Source organism: Pteropus alecto, unplaced genomic scaffold (assembly GCF_000325575.1).
Source record: "Pteropus alecto unplaced genomic scaffold, ASM32557v1 scaffold109, whole genome shotgun sequence".
Lineage (NCBI taxonomy): Eukaryota > Metazoa > Chordata > Mammalia > Chiroptera > Pteropodidae > Pteropus > Pteropus alecto.
Window position 1 is genome coordinate 350,119 of NW_006494608.1, and position 16,536 is coordinate 366,654.

Sequence of the window (16,536 nt, forward strand, 5' to 3'; positions counted from 1 at the left end):
ATTTTTCAAAAAAAAATTTCTTTTGCCCTGGCTTAGGGTTGAGCTCTGAGGCTCCACTAGAGGAACCTGAGCAATGGTGGAGCATAGAAATGTAAATTTCTATTTCTAGTTATGATAGAAAGTCTCTTCCCAAGAACAACTAGAAAAGCTTGATAATTTTTTTTTTTTTTAAGTGCTTAAAAGCGCTGGAGAGCTGCTGAAGCAATAAGGACAGGAGTGGGGCTAAGAATCTGGAAAAGGGACAACTGCTGGGAAGTGAGTTCACAAACTATAGCTTTTCCTCCTTTTCCTCAGGCATTTGCTGAGTTGAAGAAGAAACAAAGAATTGAAAAACTGGGCGGCGTTCAGACAGACGGCCATAAATAGAGAACAGAGAAACAAGTTGATCATTTAGAGTCTCATAGGTTTGAAACCACAAAACTGAGGATTTGAGGGGCCTCAATCACAAGACTGGTTTCACCTAAGATATCTGATCGATTCTTTAACTGTGTGGTGTGGGAAGTTAAAAAGCCAACCTGAAAATTCTGGAAATGAGAGGGGAATTTTCTATATTCTTGAGATTTTAGGGCTCACTGGGTAGTGGTAGTGGTGGTATTGAATACACCAGGCTCTCAACTGAAAGTCCTAGAGGAATATATCCTAAAAATAGGGCAAACTAGAGTTCTCACCAAATTGTAATCCAGCCTTGACCCAGCTCCAACCCAAAATGAATAAGGTCATCAGTGCCCCACTCTATATTTCAAGTAGATGAACAATTAAACTATCTCTGGAAAAAGAAATCATTTGATATAATCTAGATCCTATGTAATTTTTAAAAATTCACAAAATCCAGCATCCAGAATAATTATATGTATGTGAAACCAATACCAAATGATCAAAGACCAAGAGGTAATCCTGATATTAGAATTACCAGTAAAATATATTTTGAAAAAAAAAAAAAAAAAAAACAAAATTATCATCCTAAAACATTATATACCTAGAAATTAATTATTTAAAAATCAAATGAAAGATGTGCAAGACACCAACATTGAAAAAATGTTAAATACTAAGTGCTCTGGTCGGACTATTTGTGTCCTCTCAAAATGCATTATGCTGAAATCCTACCCCCCAAAATGATAGTATTAGATAGTGGCACCTTTGGGAGTTGCTTAGGTCATGAGAGCAGGGCCCTCATGAATGGGATCAGTGATTTCATAAAAAAGGCTCCAGCGAGATCCCTTGCCCTCTTCATCAGGTGAAGACACAGTGAGAGGGCATCACCTATGAACCAGGAAGAGGGCCCTCACAAGAAGGTGATCATGTTGCCGCCTTGATTTTGAACTTCAAGCTTTCGGAATGCTGAGAAATATATTTCTGTTGTTTATAAAATACCTACTTGGCATTTTGTTATAGCAGTCCTAATGAACTAAAATATTGAGAGAAAGTAGAGATAGCCTAAATAAATGGAAGAATATACCATATTCAAGGCTTAGAAAACTCAATATTATAAAGACTCAATTCACTCCAAATTGCTCCACAGATTTAGTGTAATCCCAGCATGATTTTCCTCTTCTTTTTTTATTTCTTGATAGATAAGCTGATTCTAAAGTTCATATGGAAACACAATGTGCCAAGACTGCTTAAGTCAATATTAAGAGGAAGAACAAAGTTGGAAGATTTATACTACCAGACATCAAATTGATTATAAAGTTACTATAATTTAAGCATTAAAGCATTGGAGCAAGGATAAACATAGCAATGAAATAGAATAGTGTCTAGAAACAGACCCCTATATAATCACCTGATTTATGAAAAAAGTCTTTTCAATAAATGGTGCTAGGTTAACTGGATATGTGTACTTAAAAAAAATAAAATCAGGACACTTACCTCACATCATACAAGCAAATCTATTCCATATGAATAGTAGACATAAGTGTGAAAGGTAAAACAATAAAGTTTTAGAAGAAAACACAGAAAAAAATCTTTATGACCTTAGGATAGGCAAAGATATCTTAAATATGACACAAAAGGTTAACCATAAAGGAAAATAATTACAAATTGGAGTATATTAAAGTTAATATCTTATATTAAAAACTATTAGAAAGAAAAAAGTAATCCATAGAGAATATGTTTATAATATATGTATATTACACACACATATACCAATATGTATATTGAAATACTTATACCCATAATATATAAAGAGATTCTCCAAAACAATAAGAAAAAGCTGGCCAACCCAATGGAAAATGAGCAGGACTTGGAATACGCACTTCATAAAGGAAGTATACAAATGGCTAATAAAAACCGGAAAAGGTGCTGCACTTCACTGTTACCAGAAAAATACAAATTAAAGCCACAATTTAATATCACTAAACAGCCAACAAAATGGCTAAAAAAAAAGAGATAAATAATATAAAGTGTTGGAGAGGAAGCAGAACAACCAGAAGGTTCACACAATTCTGGCGAAAGTATAAACTGGTATAAGCACTTAGCAAAACCGTTTGGCAGTATATACTAAAAATGCAAACAAGCATACTCTATGACCAGGAATACACTCTTGGGTATACATTCCGAAGAAATGAAGACATGTTTTCCAAAAGATCTATCATAGAAGCACTGTTTCTAAATTCCCAAACTGGAAACTATTCAGAAGTCCATCAGCAGTAAAATGGATAAATGCATTGTACTATATTCATACCACAGAATACACCACAATGAGAATGACTATTCCACAGCTACACCTAATAATATAGAAAGTTCTCACAAACATAACGTTGGGGGGCGGCAGACATAAAAGAGCACATGCTGTATCATTTTATTTATACAACATGCAAAAAGAGGCACAACTAATCTATACTGCTAGAAATCAGAAAAATTAGTCAATCTTTCTAGAGATACTGATTAAAAAGGGACAAAAAGGGGCTTCTGGAGTGCTGGTATAATTTATTTTTTTTTACATTGGGTGGTGGTTTTACAGATGTGTTCAATTTTGAAAATTCATGAAGCTGTATATTTATGATATATACTTGCCTACATATATTTTTATAAAAACTTTTTAAAAAGCACATAAATCAGCTTGAAGGGGCCCCTAGTAGTTAGAGTTGAGATAAATTCAGCATTTAAAAAGAGAGAGAGAGAAAAAAAGATTGCAGAAACACTATTTATTAAAAACTGTGAATTCATAATGATAGTTTTAAAAAGCGCCAAAAATTCATGTCACCATTGAGGCAGTTTTAAAGCAACTCTTTACTTTTAAAATTGGTGAAATAAATGAATCTCCCCAATCCAGTGGTCAACTTAGCATTACTAATGGTTGTTCAACCAATTATGTGTGTTCTGATATGATCCAATATGAAGCACATGACATTATCTCCAATTTGTTTTAACAAGAAAATGTTTAACTCAATCAAGCCTTTATATTATATAGAAATTCTCTTGTGTTAAGCCACTGAGATATTTGGCATTATTTGTTATTAGAGCTTAACTCAGCTTAATCTGACAAATACAGATACTAACACATTGCAGTGGTAATCTCAGGATAGTAGAAATATGCTATTTTTATTTCCTTATTTTTGTTTTTCTTTTTTTCTAATTTTCTATGATGTCTATGTATTGCCCTTTTTAAAAATAGTAAATGTTACTTTTTTATTTAAAAAACAGTGAAAGGAAACCACCTTCACCACTAATAATGAAAAAAATCATCGAAAACAATTTCCTAGATATGGCTGCCATAAATGCAGTACACAAAACATATATACACAAAAGAGGAAACTAGTTTATTTTAGGGCATTAGCTATCAAAGACAATTGCCTAATTTGGCCACCATAAATAATTTGGCCACGCACAAAAAATATAAAACTCACAAAGTCACACAGATGTTTTATAACAAATAATTCTACCATTTTTAAAAAGCTCAATTCTTAATAATTAAAAATTTAGCTAAGAAAGTTCACATGACAGTGTACATGCTAACATGTCTGAAGCAATTTAACAAGTTCATTGTTATTGAGATGCTTATTATTCAGGGGAGAAAGGAGAACTTCCTTCAGACTATCTAGATTTTCATTAATAACTGATCTGAATATACGTTCCTATATTACATTTCTCTTTGGTACTGAAAGGTGCTTAGATTTGGGATCAGTTATGCAAAATAGAACAGTCCTCAAATTTTCTTTTAACAAGTCTATTCATAATAGACTAAAACTGAAAACTACTCAGAAATCCATCAATAGTACAATGAAATTGTGATACATTCAAACCATGAAATATAAAAGCAACAAGAATGATCTACAACTACCCACACAATGTAAATGATTCCTACCAACATGTTGAATGAAAAAAGCCAATCACGGTATTTCACATAATATACAAAATTGTATAAAACTAATCTGTGATTACTTTTTGAGAGTTTGTAACTGGGGGCACAAAGGAAGCTTCTGCAGTGCTGGCACAGTCTGTTCTTCAAATGGTGCTGATTATATAGCTGTGTTCAGTTTGTGAAAATTCACTGAACTTTATACTTAAAACTGCATGTGTATCATACTTGAATAAAATTTTTTAAAGAGTTCTTTAAACTTTGCAATTCTATTTTAGGTCTCTGCTTTCAATGTATCAATGAAATGTTAAACGGACTTAAATGTATATCTATATTTAGAAAACCTATCTTTTAGGTAAGAGATTACATATATATGAAAGACAATCCCAAATTTTATGAACACAAAATTCTCAAGTTCAGCTATTATAATGTATGCATTATACAATATAAAATGACAGAAGGGTACATTATACAAACTACATAACTTTTCAGCAAGATGGCTGTCAAAAACTTGAATATGAACTAAGTTAACTTACATTTTTCTGAATGGCAAGTTAAAAATAAGCACTAAAAGATCTCTAATGAAATGGTTAACATCATCTATTCATTATGTGATATTTTCAAATTGTTCATCAAATATTACAAATAATCCCAGTAGTATAAATGTAAAGAGACCCAGCCACATCATTCATATTTTATAGTATTTCTCTGAAAATAGTCTATTTAAATGGGTCTAAATTATCCTTACTATTTTATATTTGAAAAAAATGAGGCAAAGAAAAGCTAATATACTGAGATTTTGCTTCCATTTTAAAATGTTTAATATCAAAGTATAGATATTGGTACTGTTAGCATATTTTATATTACATTATAAAAGGGTACGTTTAGCATAATGTATATCATAAATGGGGCAATTACTAATATAAGTCACATGTATGATAAAAACCACAAAAATATTTAAATAAAAAAATTAAAGGCACTGCCTTCTCCATTTTAGAATGTTTATTAGTATTTTCATTCTAAGATAAAACCAAATAAATAAATTAAAATTACCTTGACAGCCACTCCTTTCCCTTCAGGAAATTCTAGAAGATGAAAAGTCAGTTCTTCAACCCTATTAATGCAGAGTTTTGGGTCAGTTGTTCTTCTTAATGCCTGAACTAGTGCCCGGGTTCTGTTATCAATACTCACTCTTGCAATAATCTGCAAAGACAAATCAAAATACACATAATTAGAATATGAAATTGCTCTAGTAATACTAACAAATGGTTAAAGTTTCTAAGGTCTCATTAGGAAATAAAATATAAATTTGACAAAAATTAAAACTTAAAACCACACTGAAAAACTTGCCTTTTCTCGCTGAAGCGATAAACGCTTTTTCTCCTCTGCATTTTTGTCTTTGCTGACAGCCTGCTCACCTTTAATAGCTTCTTCCTGTTCTTCTGGTTGACTCTTTGAATCATACTTTAATTTGGGGACAAGTCCACCAATATAACCACCCACTAAAGCTTGCACACCTTCAGTGGGACGAGAAAGAAAATTAGCAATACTTTGTTTAGTAGAAACTGGAAGACCCTCAGGGGTCCAACTGCGACTTTCAGGCTTGTCCACAGTATATAAAGAAGATTCTGAGCCAAGCTTCTTATCGGTCAGGACACCAGAATCTGGAGAACTAGATTTCTCTTCTTCAACCTTTTTATCTTTAAGTTCTGATTTGTCCTGGAAATGTTTATTTTCCTTTTTTTGAGACATTTTTTCCTCACGTTTGAAGTATGAATTAATATGACTGGATAAAAAGTAGAATGACTCTCCAAATTTTGTCGTTATAATATTTGTGTAATGAAAAAGGCTTTGTTTACCGGTATCTTCGTCTTTATCTATAATGTGACTTTGCTTTTCTGGAAAAGAACTCTTTTCTGCTGATTTGTCACTATATTTTTTCAAAGATTTGATGGTTTGTTTAACGTTATTCTGTTTTAACCAGCCACCATCTGATACTTTTCTTAATATTTGAGAACTTGGCATAAACTGAGCTAAACGTGAGATCATTTCATGCTGATTTCCAAAAACAGCCTTTGAAACAGAGTTCAAAGTACTTTTAATACGGGACATACGAATGCTCACTTTTGTAAGTCCCTTGGGAGCAGAAGTGCTAAGTTTCAAAATTCCAATATGTGACCCATTGCTGCTTGGAGAATAACAGTGCTTACTGCAAGAACATGCTTCAGTTTGGGTCCATTTACATCTTATTTTGCTTGTATGAAAACCTCTTCGTAGACTGAAGTGGCTTATCCTCCAGTAATGTTTAGGTGAACACAAGAAATGTAGTTGCTTGCTTTTCTGCTTCCCACAAAGACTTCGTGCATTACTAAGGAGGTAAATATATATATCTATAGTAAAACTAATAGACATAACTTAAAAATCACTTATTTGCTATATGTTATGATTTTCACTTCATTCCTGATTGCTTCATTTAAGAAATGCCATAATTCACACTCTTACCTGAAATGGCAAGAAAAAAAATTAGGATTCAAGGTAAAACCAAAATTAGGTATAAGAAAAAATACATTATTAAATGAACTCGGCAACTTGTCTCAAAAAAAGACACAATAATATATTTCCATTATGGGTGATATAGATTTCACTTTTAAACTAATAAAAAATAATTCATCTTTCAGTATAGACGTCAATGAAATAAGAGAGTAGCAGGATGTTTCATGAGCACTAATTTAGAGAAGTAACCAGTAGATGTTTTCCTACAACACATAATTGAATACACAATTTAAGCACTATGCTGTTTTTCTTCCTTATTGTTAAAGTCCTGACAATTTTATCTGACCCTAGACTTTTAAGTTCTTTAAAGACAAAAGTCAGGTCTTACAGTCATTCAGGCATTCACTGCAAACCATTTATAATATTTAATCTATACTAAACATGTTGCCAGATGCAGACCATAAGAACAAATAGAATACTGAGGAACTTTCAGTCTAGAGCTAGGGATACCCATGTAAGAAAGATTTCACTATCTAGGAATAAGTGCATGTTAAGTCAAGGAATTCAGTCTAGAAGAAGCTATGTGCAACATCTAACAGACAAGGGATTCATAATTATAATATAAAAAGAACATATACAAATAAGAAAGATTAACTCAATAGAAAAAGAAGCAAAGAACATAAAAAGGCCAGTCACAGAAAAATAAGAGCAAACAGTAAAATTACGAAAACATCTTTCACATCTAAGAAAAAAGCCGATTAAAAGAGATATTCTGTTCTTTCAATTGGTAAAAATATAAATGAGTGATAATATCCAGTACTGATAATGGGATGCAGAAAAGGGTGACTAAACGGCTATTTGACAGTATCTAATGAAATATTAAATGCTCTCTCTCAAGTTTTAAAGGCATATATTCTTTGATCAGCAATTCCTCTATCAAGAATTTTTACTACAGAAATATTTGAATAAGAGTATAAAGGTATATACACACAGTCCCTGTCGCACTGCTTAAAATAATAAAACACTGAAAAGCAACTCTATGCTTTCTAGCAAGAGATGGTTAAATTATGATATATATAAGTGGAAAAAACGTTGTAGATGATAGAGGCTTCGTTCATCCCTCTTGCATCCAAATTGAAGTTGTGACCTGGGATCTAAATGAACCAAGGCACTATAACTAGGGAGAGAAAAAAAAAATCACACTGAAAGGTAGAAGGTAGGAGGGGGCGAAAAACACAAGGCTACCTGGTCCTGAGCGGCTGACTGGGACAGAGGCTGGGCAGCTGCAGCTGGCAGCTGCAGACATCTCTTAAACAGGCCGTGTCCATGAGTGGACTTTCGTGGGACAGACCTGCTTGCTCAGAGCACCAGCGTCAGGTCAGGTGCTCGGGGGACACCAGAGTCTTACAGGAAGGACGCTGAGTTGTTGGAGTGAGGGCCAGAGGCAAGGCTCTCTTCCGGGCAGAAGTGACAGCAGTATTCATTGTTCCTCTGCTGAGCTCTCATCCATCCCAGTGTGCGAATGCAGCACCACCATAGCCCAGACATCAATAAACTGAGTAACAGAGGTCGCTCCGCCCAGAGGATTCCCTGAAACTCCGCCTCCCCCAACTCACGGCCTCAACCAAGCTACCTCCAGTTGTGTCCTCCGTGAGTCTGGTGTTCATCGCTGAGCCAGCTCCAAGACCCACACTGGTAGCAGCTTTAGTTTCTCGCGTGGCTTCTTGAGATAACTATAAGCACAGCATCTGTGGATTGCTTGCTGAATCTTAACAGGTGGCTTCAGAGGGGCAAAGGCTGGGGCTAAACTTGGCCTGTAGCTGAAACCCTCTCACGACTGTGCCACTGGACACCTACTATACAAAGTCATGCTAATAAGACCAGAAGACTTAATGGCTTTGCTTAGTACATAGAAACAGACACAGAAAGGCAGCCAAAATGGAAAGACAAAGAAGCAGAAACCATATGAGAGAACAGAACAGAGATCCAGGAATAATGGAGCCAAGCAATCTAACAGAGGCAGAGTTCAAAATACTGGTTATAAAAATGCTCAATGAACTTAGGGGAAGAGTAGATGAACTTAATGAGAACTTAAACAAAGAGATAGAAAACATAAAAATGGAAATGGAAATTATAAAAGGGAACCAGTCAGAAATGAAGAACATTATTTGAGATGAAGGATATTAGAGGGAATCAACAGAGTGGATAAAGAAGCGGATCGAACTACAGATAAAGAGGATGGGGAAGGCAAGGAAACTCAATCAGAATGGCAAGAAAAAAGAAGCCAAGACTATAATAATAATTTAAGGAGCCTATGAGACAATTTAATGTAAAAATATCCATGTCACAGGGGTACCTGAAGGAAAAAAAAAAAGAAGTTTAAGAGCTATTTGAAGAAATAATGATGAAAAACTTCCCTTACCTGGTGAAGGAAATAGACATAAACCCCAGGAAGCTCAGAGAAAAAAGATGAAACCAAAAAAGATGAACCCAAAGAGGCCCAAACCAAGACACATCATAATTAAAATGCCAAAGGTTTAATACAAAGAGAATCTTAAAAGCAGCAAGAGAAAGTTACCTACAAGATACCCATAAGACCAGCAGCTGATTTCTCAACAGACTTTGCAGGACAAAGCACCTGGCACAAAATATTCAAAGTGATGAAAACCCAGGATCTACAACTAAGAATTCTTTATCCAGCAAAGCTACCATTTAGAGTCGAAGGACAGATAAAGAGCTTCCCAGACAAAAATAAGCTAAGGGAATTTATCGACACCAAGCCAATATTACAGGAAATGTTGGAGAGACTTCTTTAGGAAGAAAAAACATGTATCAAAAACATGAATAAAGAATGGTAATTTATTCAAGAGACTCATTTCAGATTAAAAGATGCACAGAGACTAAAAGGAGGGGAATGGAAAAAGATATTGCCTCGACAGACCTAGAGAGTATTATGCTGAATGAAATAAGTTAGATAGAGAAAGACAAATATCGCATGATTTCACATACATGTGGAATCTAAAGAACAAAATAAACACAATGACAAAAATGGAAATCAACTTATAAATACAGAGAATATTTTGAGGGCTACTATATAGGAGGAGAGTTGGGAGGGATGGCGAAAAGGGACAAAGAGATTAAGAAGTACAAATGGATAGCTACAAAATAGACATGAGGATATAAAGTACAGCATAAGGAAAATAGTTAACAATGTTGTAATATATATGTAAGGGGAAGGGGGGTACTAGATTTAGTGGGGTGATCACTTTGTGAGTTATATAGATTTCTAATCACTATGCTGTACGACCGAAACTAATAAATTTTTGTATGCCAACTATAACTGAAAAAAACTCACTGAATTGTACAATATAAATACGAGCAACTAATTGTCTATTATATTTCAATAAAGCCGGGGGAAAAAAGAATCATGGTATATACATGCAACAGGATGAGTTACCATAGCAGTTAAAGAGAACCAGATGGTCTGTGACTGACATATCCTTCATACAGAGAACAGTGAAAACGGCAAGCTGCAATATAATATGTATTATTCATACATTAAGAAACAAAGATGTAAATATGTAGATATTATGTAATAAAAGAAAACAAAAATCTGCATATGCAGTTTAAATCTGTAGCTTACACACAAACACATATATACACAGAAGGAGGGGGGAGAGAGGGAGGAAGAGAGGGGGAGGGAGGGAGGGAGGAAGTGAGGAGGTGGGGGGAGAGGGGGAGGGAGAGAGAGAGAGACAGAGAGAGACAGAGAGAGAGAGATTGATTGATACTGACATTGATTCTGGAAAGATAAGCACCAGTTTGTTTTTTCTTGTGAATTGAGTAGAATCAAAAGAGGATGAGAAGGGGTTTTATATTTCACTTTTGTAATGTCTAAATTTTTTACGATGAGCAGGTATTACTTTTATAATCAGAAAAATTAAACAGTTTAAAGCACTTTAACAGATGGTGCTTTGTGAATGGAAGATACAAGGGGAGAGCAGATATCCAGGTAAATCAGAAAAAAGATACTAAAAACTGAGCAAAGTTAAAAAATTCATAACAAGGTAAAGATGAAAAGGGAAGGAGAGTATTCTAGATAATAGGAAAAAAAAAAAAAAAACCAGAAGCAAACACACACAAAAAAGCATTTAAGAAAGCAGACACAATATGAGCAAAAATTCCAAGTAGTCTAGTTTTGCTCCAGGACCTGGAGAGAATAAGGGAGAGGTAGATGATACTGCAAAGATAATCTGGACCAGATTATGAAGGGTCTTATAAACCTTGCCAAGGAGGTTTAAGATCAAACTGACAATAAAGTATTTTAAACAAAGGAATGAATTAGAAAGATGGTTCCAGCAGATCTCTGACAGAAAGAAGTAATGGGACAAGACTGAGAAAGACAGAAACCAAGAAATACTGTGACATTCAGAAGAAGGCAATATGAATTAAAATCTTTCTAAATTGCATATGAGCACATATTGTTTTAAAATACCTGATTTTACAGAGGGGAGAATAGAAAAGAAGCAAACTTATCTGCCTTCCTGGCTCTTCTGAACTCCTCAGGACTTTCAGTCAATGCAATAAGCTGAATTAACATAAAAGCTCTACAATCCCCAACACAGAAATACTTGATAAAGTACAATTGAAGGACATGTGGATAAAAAAACATGCTCAAAACCACTAACAGGCTCCTACAACTCAATGGACAGATGGATAAACAAAATGGTATATAAATACAGTGGAATATTATTATGCAGCCTTAAAAAAAGGAAGGAAATCCTATCACATGCTACATCATAGATGAATCTTTAGGACATTATTTTAAGTAAAATAAGCCAGTCACGAAAGGACAAATACTGGTTCTACTTATATGAGGTGTCTAGAATAGTCAAATTCATAGACAGAGAAAGTAAAATGGTGGTTTTAACGGTATGGGGGAAGAAAAAGGGAAAAGAGGAGTTGTTTAATGGGTATAGTTTCAGATGAAAAAGTACTGGAAACCTGTTTTACAAGGAATGTACTTAATGCCATTGAACTATATATACTTAAAAATGGTTAAGATGGTAAATTCTATATGTTTTTTCTTATCACAACAACAAGAACAACAAAAAAATAGTGGGAAATCCATAGTTAAAGAGGAATCACAGAACTGGATCTGCAGTCACATTACCTTGATGGTAAAGAGACTCTAAGCAAATGAAAACTAGTCATGGGACTTAAGCGAAGTCAACGGAAACTACCATTTAAGGACACTTCCAAAGCTTGGGGCAAATGGAACTCCCACACTGAGCCACTACCACTAAAGTTTAACTCACGGAGATTACAAAACATGCAAGGAAATGAACCGTCACCTCAAGAGAGTACCAGCAAATATAGCCAACAGGAAAATTTAACCAAGATTTAAAAATAATAGAAAAAAATTAAGTAGATTTACAATGTCGATGATATAACAGAGGGAACAAAAATAAGGCAGCAAAAAAAAAAAAAAACTGTACAAAGAGTAAACAGGAAGAGCAAAATTTTAGTAATTAAAACTCCAGCTACATGCTAGTTACTAGACACACCTATAATGCGATAAAAAACAATTAAAAATAAAGGAATGTGAAAAATAATATACTATGCCTATATTAACAACAACAAAAAGCACTTTAAGGCAAATTTAAAATTAAAGCGCTTTAAGGTAAAAGCATTAAATAAGGATTAAAAAAGGGATATTATGTAATAGTAAAAGGAATAATTCATTTACTTATTAAATCTTAGGTAGTCTTCCAGGTCTTGGAGAACAAGACAATCTATTAACAAATAAATAATATATAATATCAGGTGGAAAAATGTAATGAAGAAAACTGAGCTGGGGGTTGGGGAGAAAGGGCACTGAGTGTTATTTTAGTTGACGTGGTCAGGAGAAGAACCAAGTTGACATTTTATTAGAAACCTAAACGAAGTGAGGAAGAAAATCATTAAAAGCATCTGGGAAAAAAGCAATCATGGCAGAGGAAAAAGCAACCAAGGCTTTGGAGACAGGAATGGGCTTTGTCTATTCAAGAACAGCAAGAATGACAAAGTGGTTGAAAGGAATGGGATAAATGGTAGAGTCAAGCAGACAACAGAGCTACATAAGGCTAGGCTACAGTAAGGGGTCTATATTGTTTCTTTTCAAAAAGATATAACCCTTATGATCAATTATGAATAAACCTATCCACTTGGCACTGAAAGATGGTATATAAAGGAAAAAAAAAGGAACAATTACAGGAAGACTGGACAATTTCATGATCATAATATTTTCATACACCTCTCTAGAAACTATAATTATCAAGCAAAAATTACTAAACATTGAGAGCTATCAACAAGCTTAATTTAACTGCTCCCAAATCACACTATCAGTTAGTACAGATAAGAGTTTTGAGAGTAAATTCAGCTAGAACAGAAGTTAAACTGCAAAAGTATAAAGAGAAGAATGTAAAGTGGGAGGTGTAATCATTAACTGAGAAATGATCACAGAAGACTACACTACTTATTTATAGGGTAGTATAAATACAATGGAGGTATAAATAGAATAGAGGCTTAGACCAACCATCAGGGAATGGAATTGAGTTTTACCTAGAAGAATTAAGGGAATTGCTAGGTGGAGGCTCAACTGAAGATGGAAAGAATAAATTTATAGAGGACTTCACTTGGCGATTGCAATAAAGCAGGCATAAAGTGACAAAGTTTTGAATTATGGTAATAATAATATAATGGGGAAGAGGGTTACTCTGAGCCACATTTTGAAAGTGGGGAAACAGCAAAACACAGGACTTGGTGACAGGGAAGAATGGGTAAGGAGAGGGAGGTGTCAGGATGACGTAAAGGTTTTTAATCAGAAACACAAGAAGTATGCTATTTGTGAATATGAGATAATTTGGAAGGGGGCCAATTTAATATGAAAGAAATATCTCTTGTATTTACAGGATAAAATAACAGTAGGACATTCAAATGGAAACATATTATAGGAACACAGACTGTGGATTTATTTTGGAGTTATCAGCACAGTGATAGCTGAAACCATAAATCGGATTTACCAAAGAAAGTTTTATAGTAGTCCTTGAGAATTTTGGGATCATAGAACTTGATAAAAGCTCTTCTTACTTGGAAAATGCTTATTTGCATATATACACTATATTTCCCATGACATTTCAGGATATCCATGGACCTATTAAAAGTATTCCCTGGGTTTCAAATGACAAAATTCTGATTTAGAGAGAACAAGGGTAGAGTCTTGACTGCCATCCAGAATTAGAAAGAGGAAGTTTCTAAAGAAACAAAAAAGCACAGGAGAAATGATAGCCTAAAAAAATCAGGGCAATGAAAACCAATAGCAAATTCTAAAAAATTATGGAAAATGAACAAAGTGAAATATATGACACTTGAGAGAATGATTAGAACTAAGACATGAGAGAACAGGAAGGTGTCTAGGGCTTATGGTTCTCACTCTGACCTTTTCATAAATATAGGTTCCACAAGTGAGGCAATATGTACCCTTCAGCACAATTCCTCTGCCCTTACTAAGCCAAAAAAATAACTCAAAGTACAAGCTGTACTTTTACCAACTTTGCATGTGAAGCAAGTATACAAACTAGTGAAACTGATCCTTTCATTCAACATCATTCGTTAAAAGGACATTGCTTTCAAGATTTTAATTTAGATTCCCTATAGAAATATAAAAATAAGACTAACGTTAAGAAAAAAATTAATCAGTAAAAATGATATCAGAACATAAAAGTACAACTAATTTGCACAAGTAATTTAATAAAATCACCACAATGGTTTTGAAACAACTGCCTCAATAAGAGGCATAAACTCTCAGTTCACAGTTTAATATATATATTTTTTTAATTCTCAGATTTTAAATCCTTAATCTTTCACTGTTTTAACAGTATTTTCTCAATACACTGAAACAGTTTTGTTGCTTTTGAAATCTCAACAAATTCGGGCTGTAAAACCAGGATGCAACTGTTACTACAAGTAAAAACACTATTTTAGAAAGGATTATATGACAGTCCCTTATGCCCCATCTCCTTTTTCCTAGGAGTCACCACTCTAACGTTATCGCTGGATTAGGTATAGAAACCAGTTTCCTCCTAGCGTGATGATAGAAATGACAATGACGGGAAGCACTGCAACACAATGCTTCACATACAGTTTCGCCTTTTAAAAAGCACATATCTGAACCCGCTTAAGCAATAGTAGACAGGGACAGAGTTAAATGTGGGTGGAGTTGAAAAGAAATCGCTGATAAATGAAAATACCGAGCAATGGAATCACCCGGTGCACTGGCATTCGAGAATGATGTAGAACAGGAAAACCGTTTTGACAGTCACCGGCGAACTGTTGGAAAACCCTACAGTCCGAGGGAAGTCAAACAGATTCGGGATAACTAGCTGGGAGTCGAGGAGGTTGGACAGGAAGCGCAAGGCGGTACCAGAAGAACCAAAACAATTTGCATGGCTGGGCCAGCAAAACCCACAGGGGAGGCGGAGGGCACCGTGCATCAACCAGCCCCAGGAGTCACGGGTTCCTTCTGGTACCCAGTCGCCTTTTGAAGCCTTGGTCCTGCGGCCTCCTGCAAGCCAGGCGTCAACCCGCCCTCTCACACCGGAAGCGCCCTCCGAGGAGAGATAAGGAGACCCGGAGAGCCGGGCAAGCGTCCTGGGCTATCAGGCTGCCAGCTTCCCTATCCTATCGTTCCGCCTCTGTACCCCCTCCGTACCCCAGAGGCCACTTACCCGGATGCAGGCCGCAACTACTTCGGCAAGAGTGGCGACGCGCTTCTTCCCGACATTGACGCCTACTCTGGCTGACCTGCATCAGCTGAGCTTCCAACACAAACCGAAGGGCAGGAGCCGGGCACCACCTCCTCCCCAGCTCCGCCCCGACACCCGAGCGGAAGTGACGCGCACGCGGTCCGCACCTACCTGCCCACTGAGGGCGGAACTCTTCCGCCTCTTTCCGGCCTCGGCCTCTGTCAGTATCCTGCTTTCTCGGTCCCGAGACATGCGCAATAGAGAATGACCAAGCGCTGGGAGGGAGGCGTGCGTGCGGGCACGCGCCTGCCTGCACCCGGAGAGCCGCTGTTTGGGGCGGCATGGAAGGGGGTTTGTTCAGCTCATGGCTCTTGTTTGCTGGCCTCTGGACCTTATTAGTTGAGCTAATCCTCCATCTCCAGGTCCGTGAAGGCCTTGTTCGCACTCTGTCCGGGCCTCGGACCTGGCGCCATGTTACCAACAACTTGGAGGGTGGTGAGCAGCGTTGGCAGGACCCCTACCACTCTCCTGTCACTATTCCTGGGCATGGCATCCTGGACTAAATATCGCTGGAAAGCCCATTCACGTACATTGGAAGTTAGCCCGTGAAATTAATATACTGCTCCACAAAATGTCCCACGCTTAACACATATTTTTTGAATTCTGACTTATGCATACCAGGTCAACAAACTATAGGTAGCCCATAGGGCAAATATAGCCCACCGCCTGCCTTCTGTACATTGGTGAGCTAAGAATGGCTTTTACATTTTTTTCAGTGGTTAAAAAAATAAAAAGTATGTTTTGGGACACATGACGACATAAAATTCAAATTTCGGTGTCCATTTAAAATAAGTTATATCAGAACACAACCATATCCATTCTTTTATATGTTAAGTTGCTTTCATGCTACCAAGCAAGTGTGGGTAGTTAAAACGGTTTCCCTTACTCCTTTAAATCAAG

The 16,536-nt window shown here is 35.9% G+C and overlaps 1 protein-coding gene across 3 annotated transcripts in view; it reads right to left on the minus strand.

The window, feature by feature from the left end:
- PNPLA8 (patatin like phospholipase domain containing 8) overlaps positions 1–15,707 on the minus strand; it is a 41,466-nt gene extending 25,759 nt beyond the window's left edge. Inside the window, exons 1-3 of one of the 3 annotated variants that reach the window (XM_006925330.3) lie at positions 15,559–15,707; positions 5,648–5,814; positions 5,351–5,500 (exon numbers count right to left, since the gene is read on the minus strand). In XM_006925330.3, coding sequence (XP_006925392.1) covers positions 5,351–5,500; positions 5,648–5,814; positions 15,559–15,640 — 399 coding nt within the window. In that variant the 5' untranslated portion in view covers positions 15,641–15,707. Of the gene's footprint in view, positions 1–5,350; positions 5,501–5,647; positions 6,800–15,558 lie in introns of all 3 variants that reach the window. The other 2 variants (XM_015599532.2, XM_006925329.3) reach the window with 2 other exon arrangements.
- Positions 15,708–16,536: the final 829 nt, after the last annotated feature.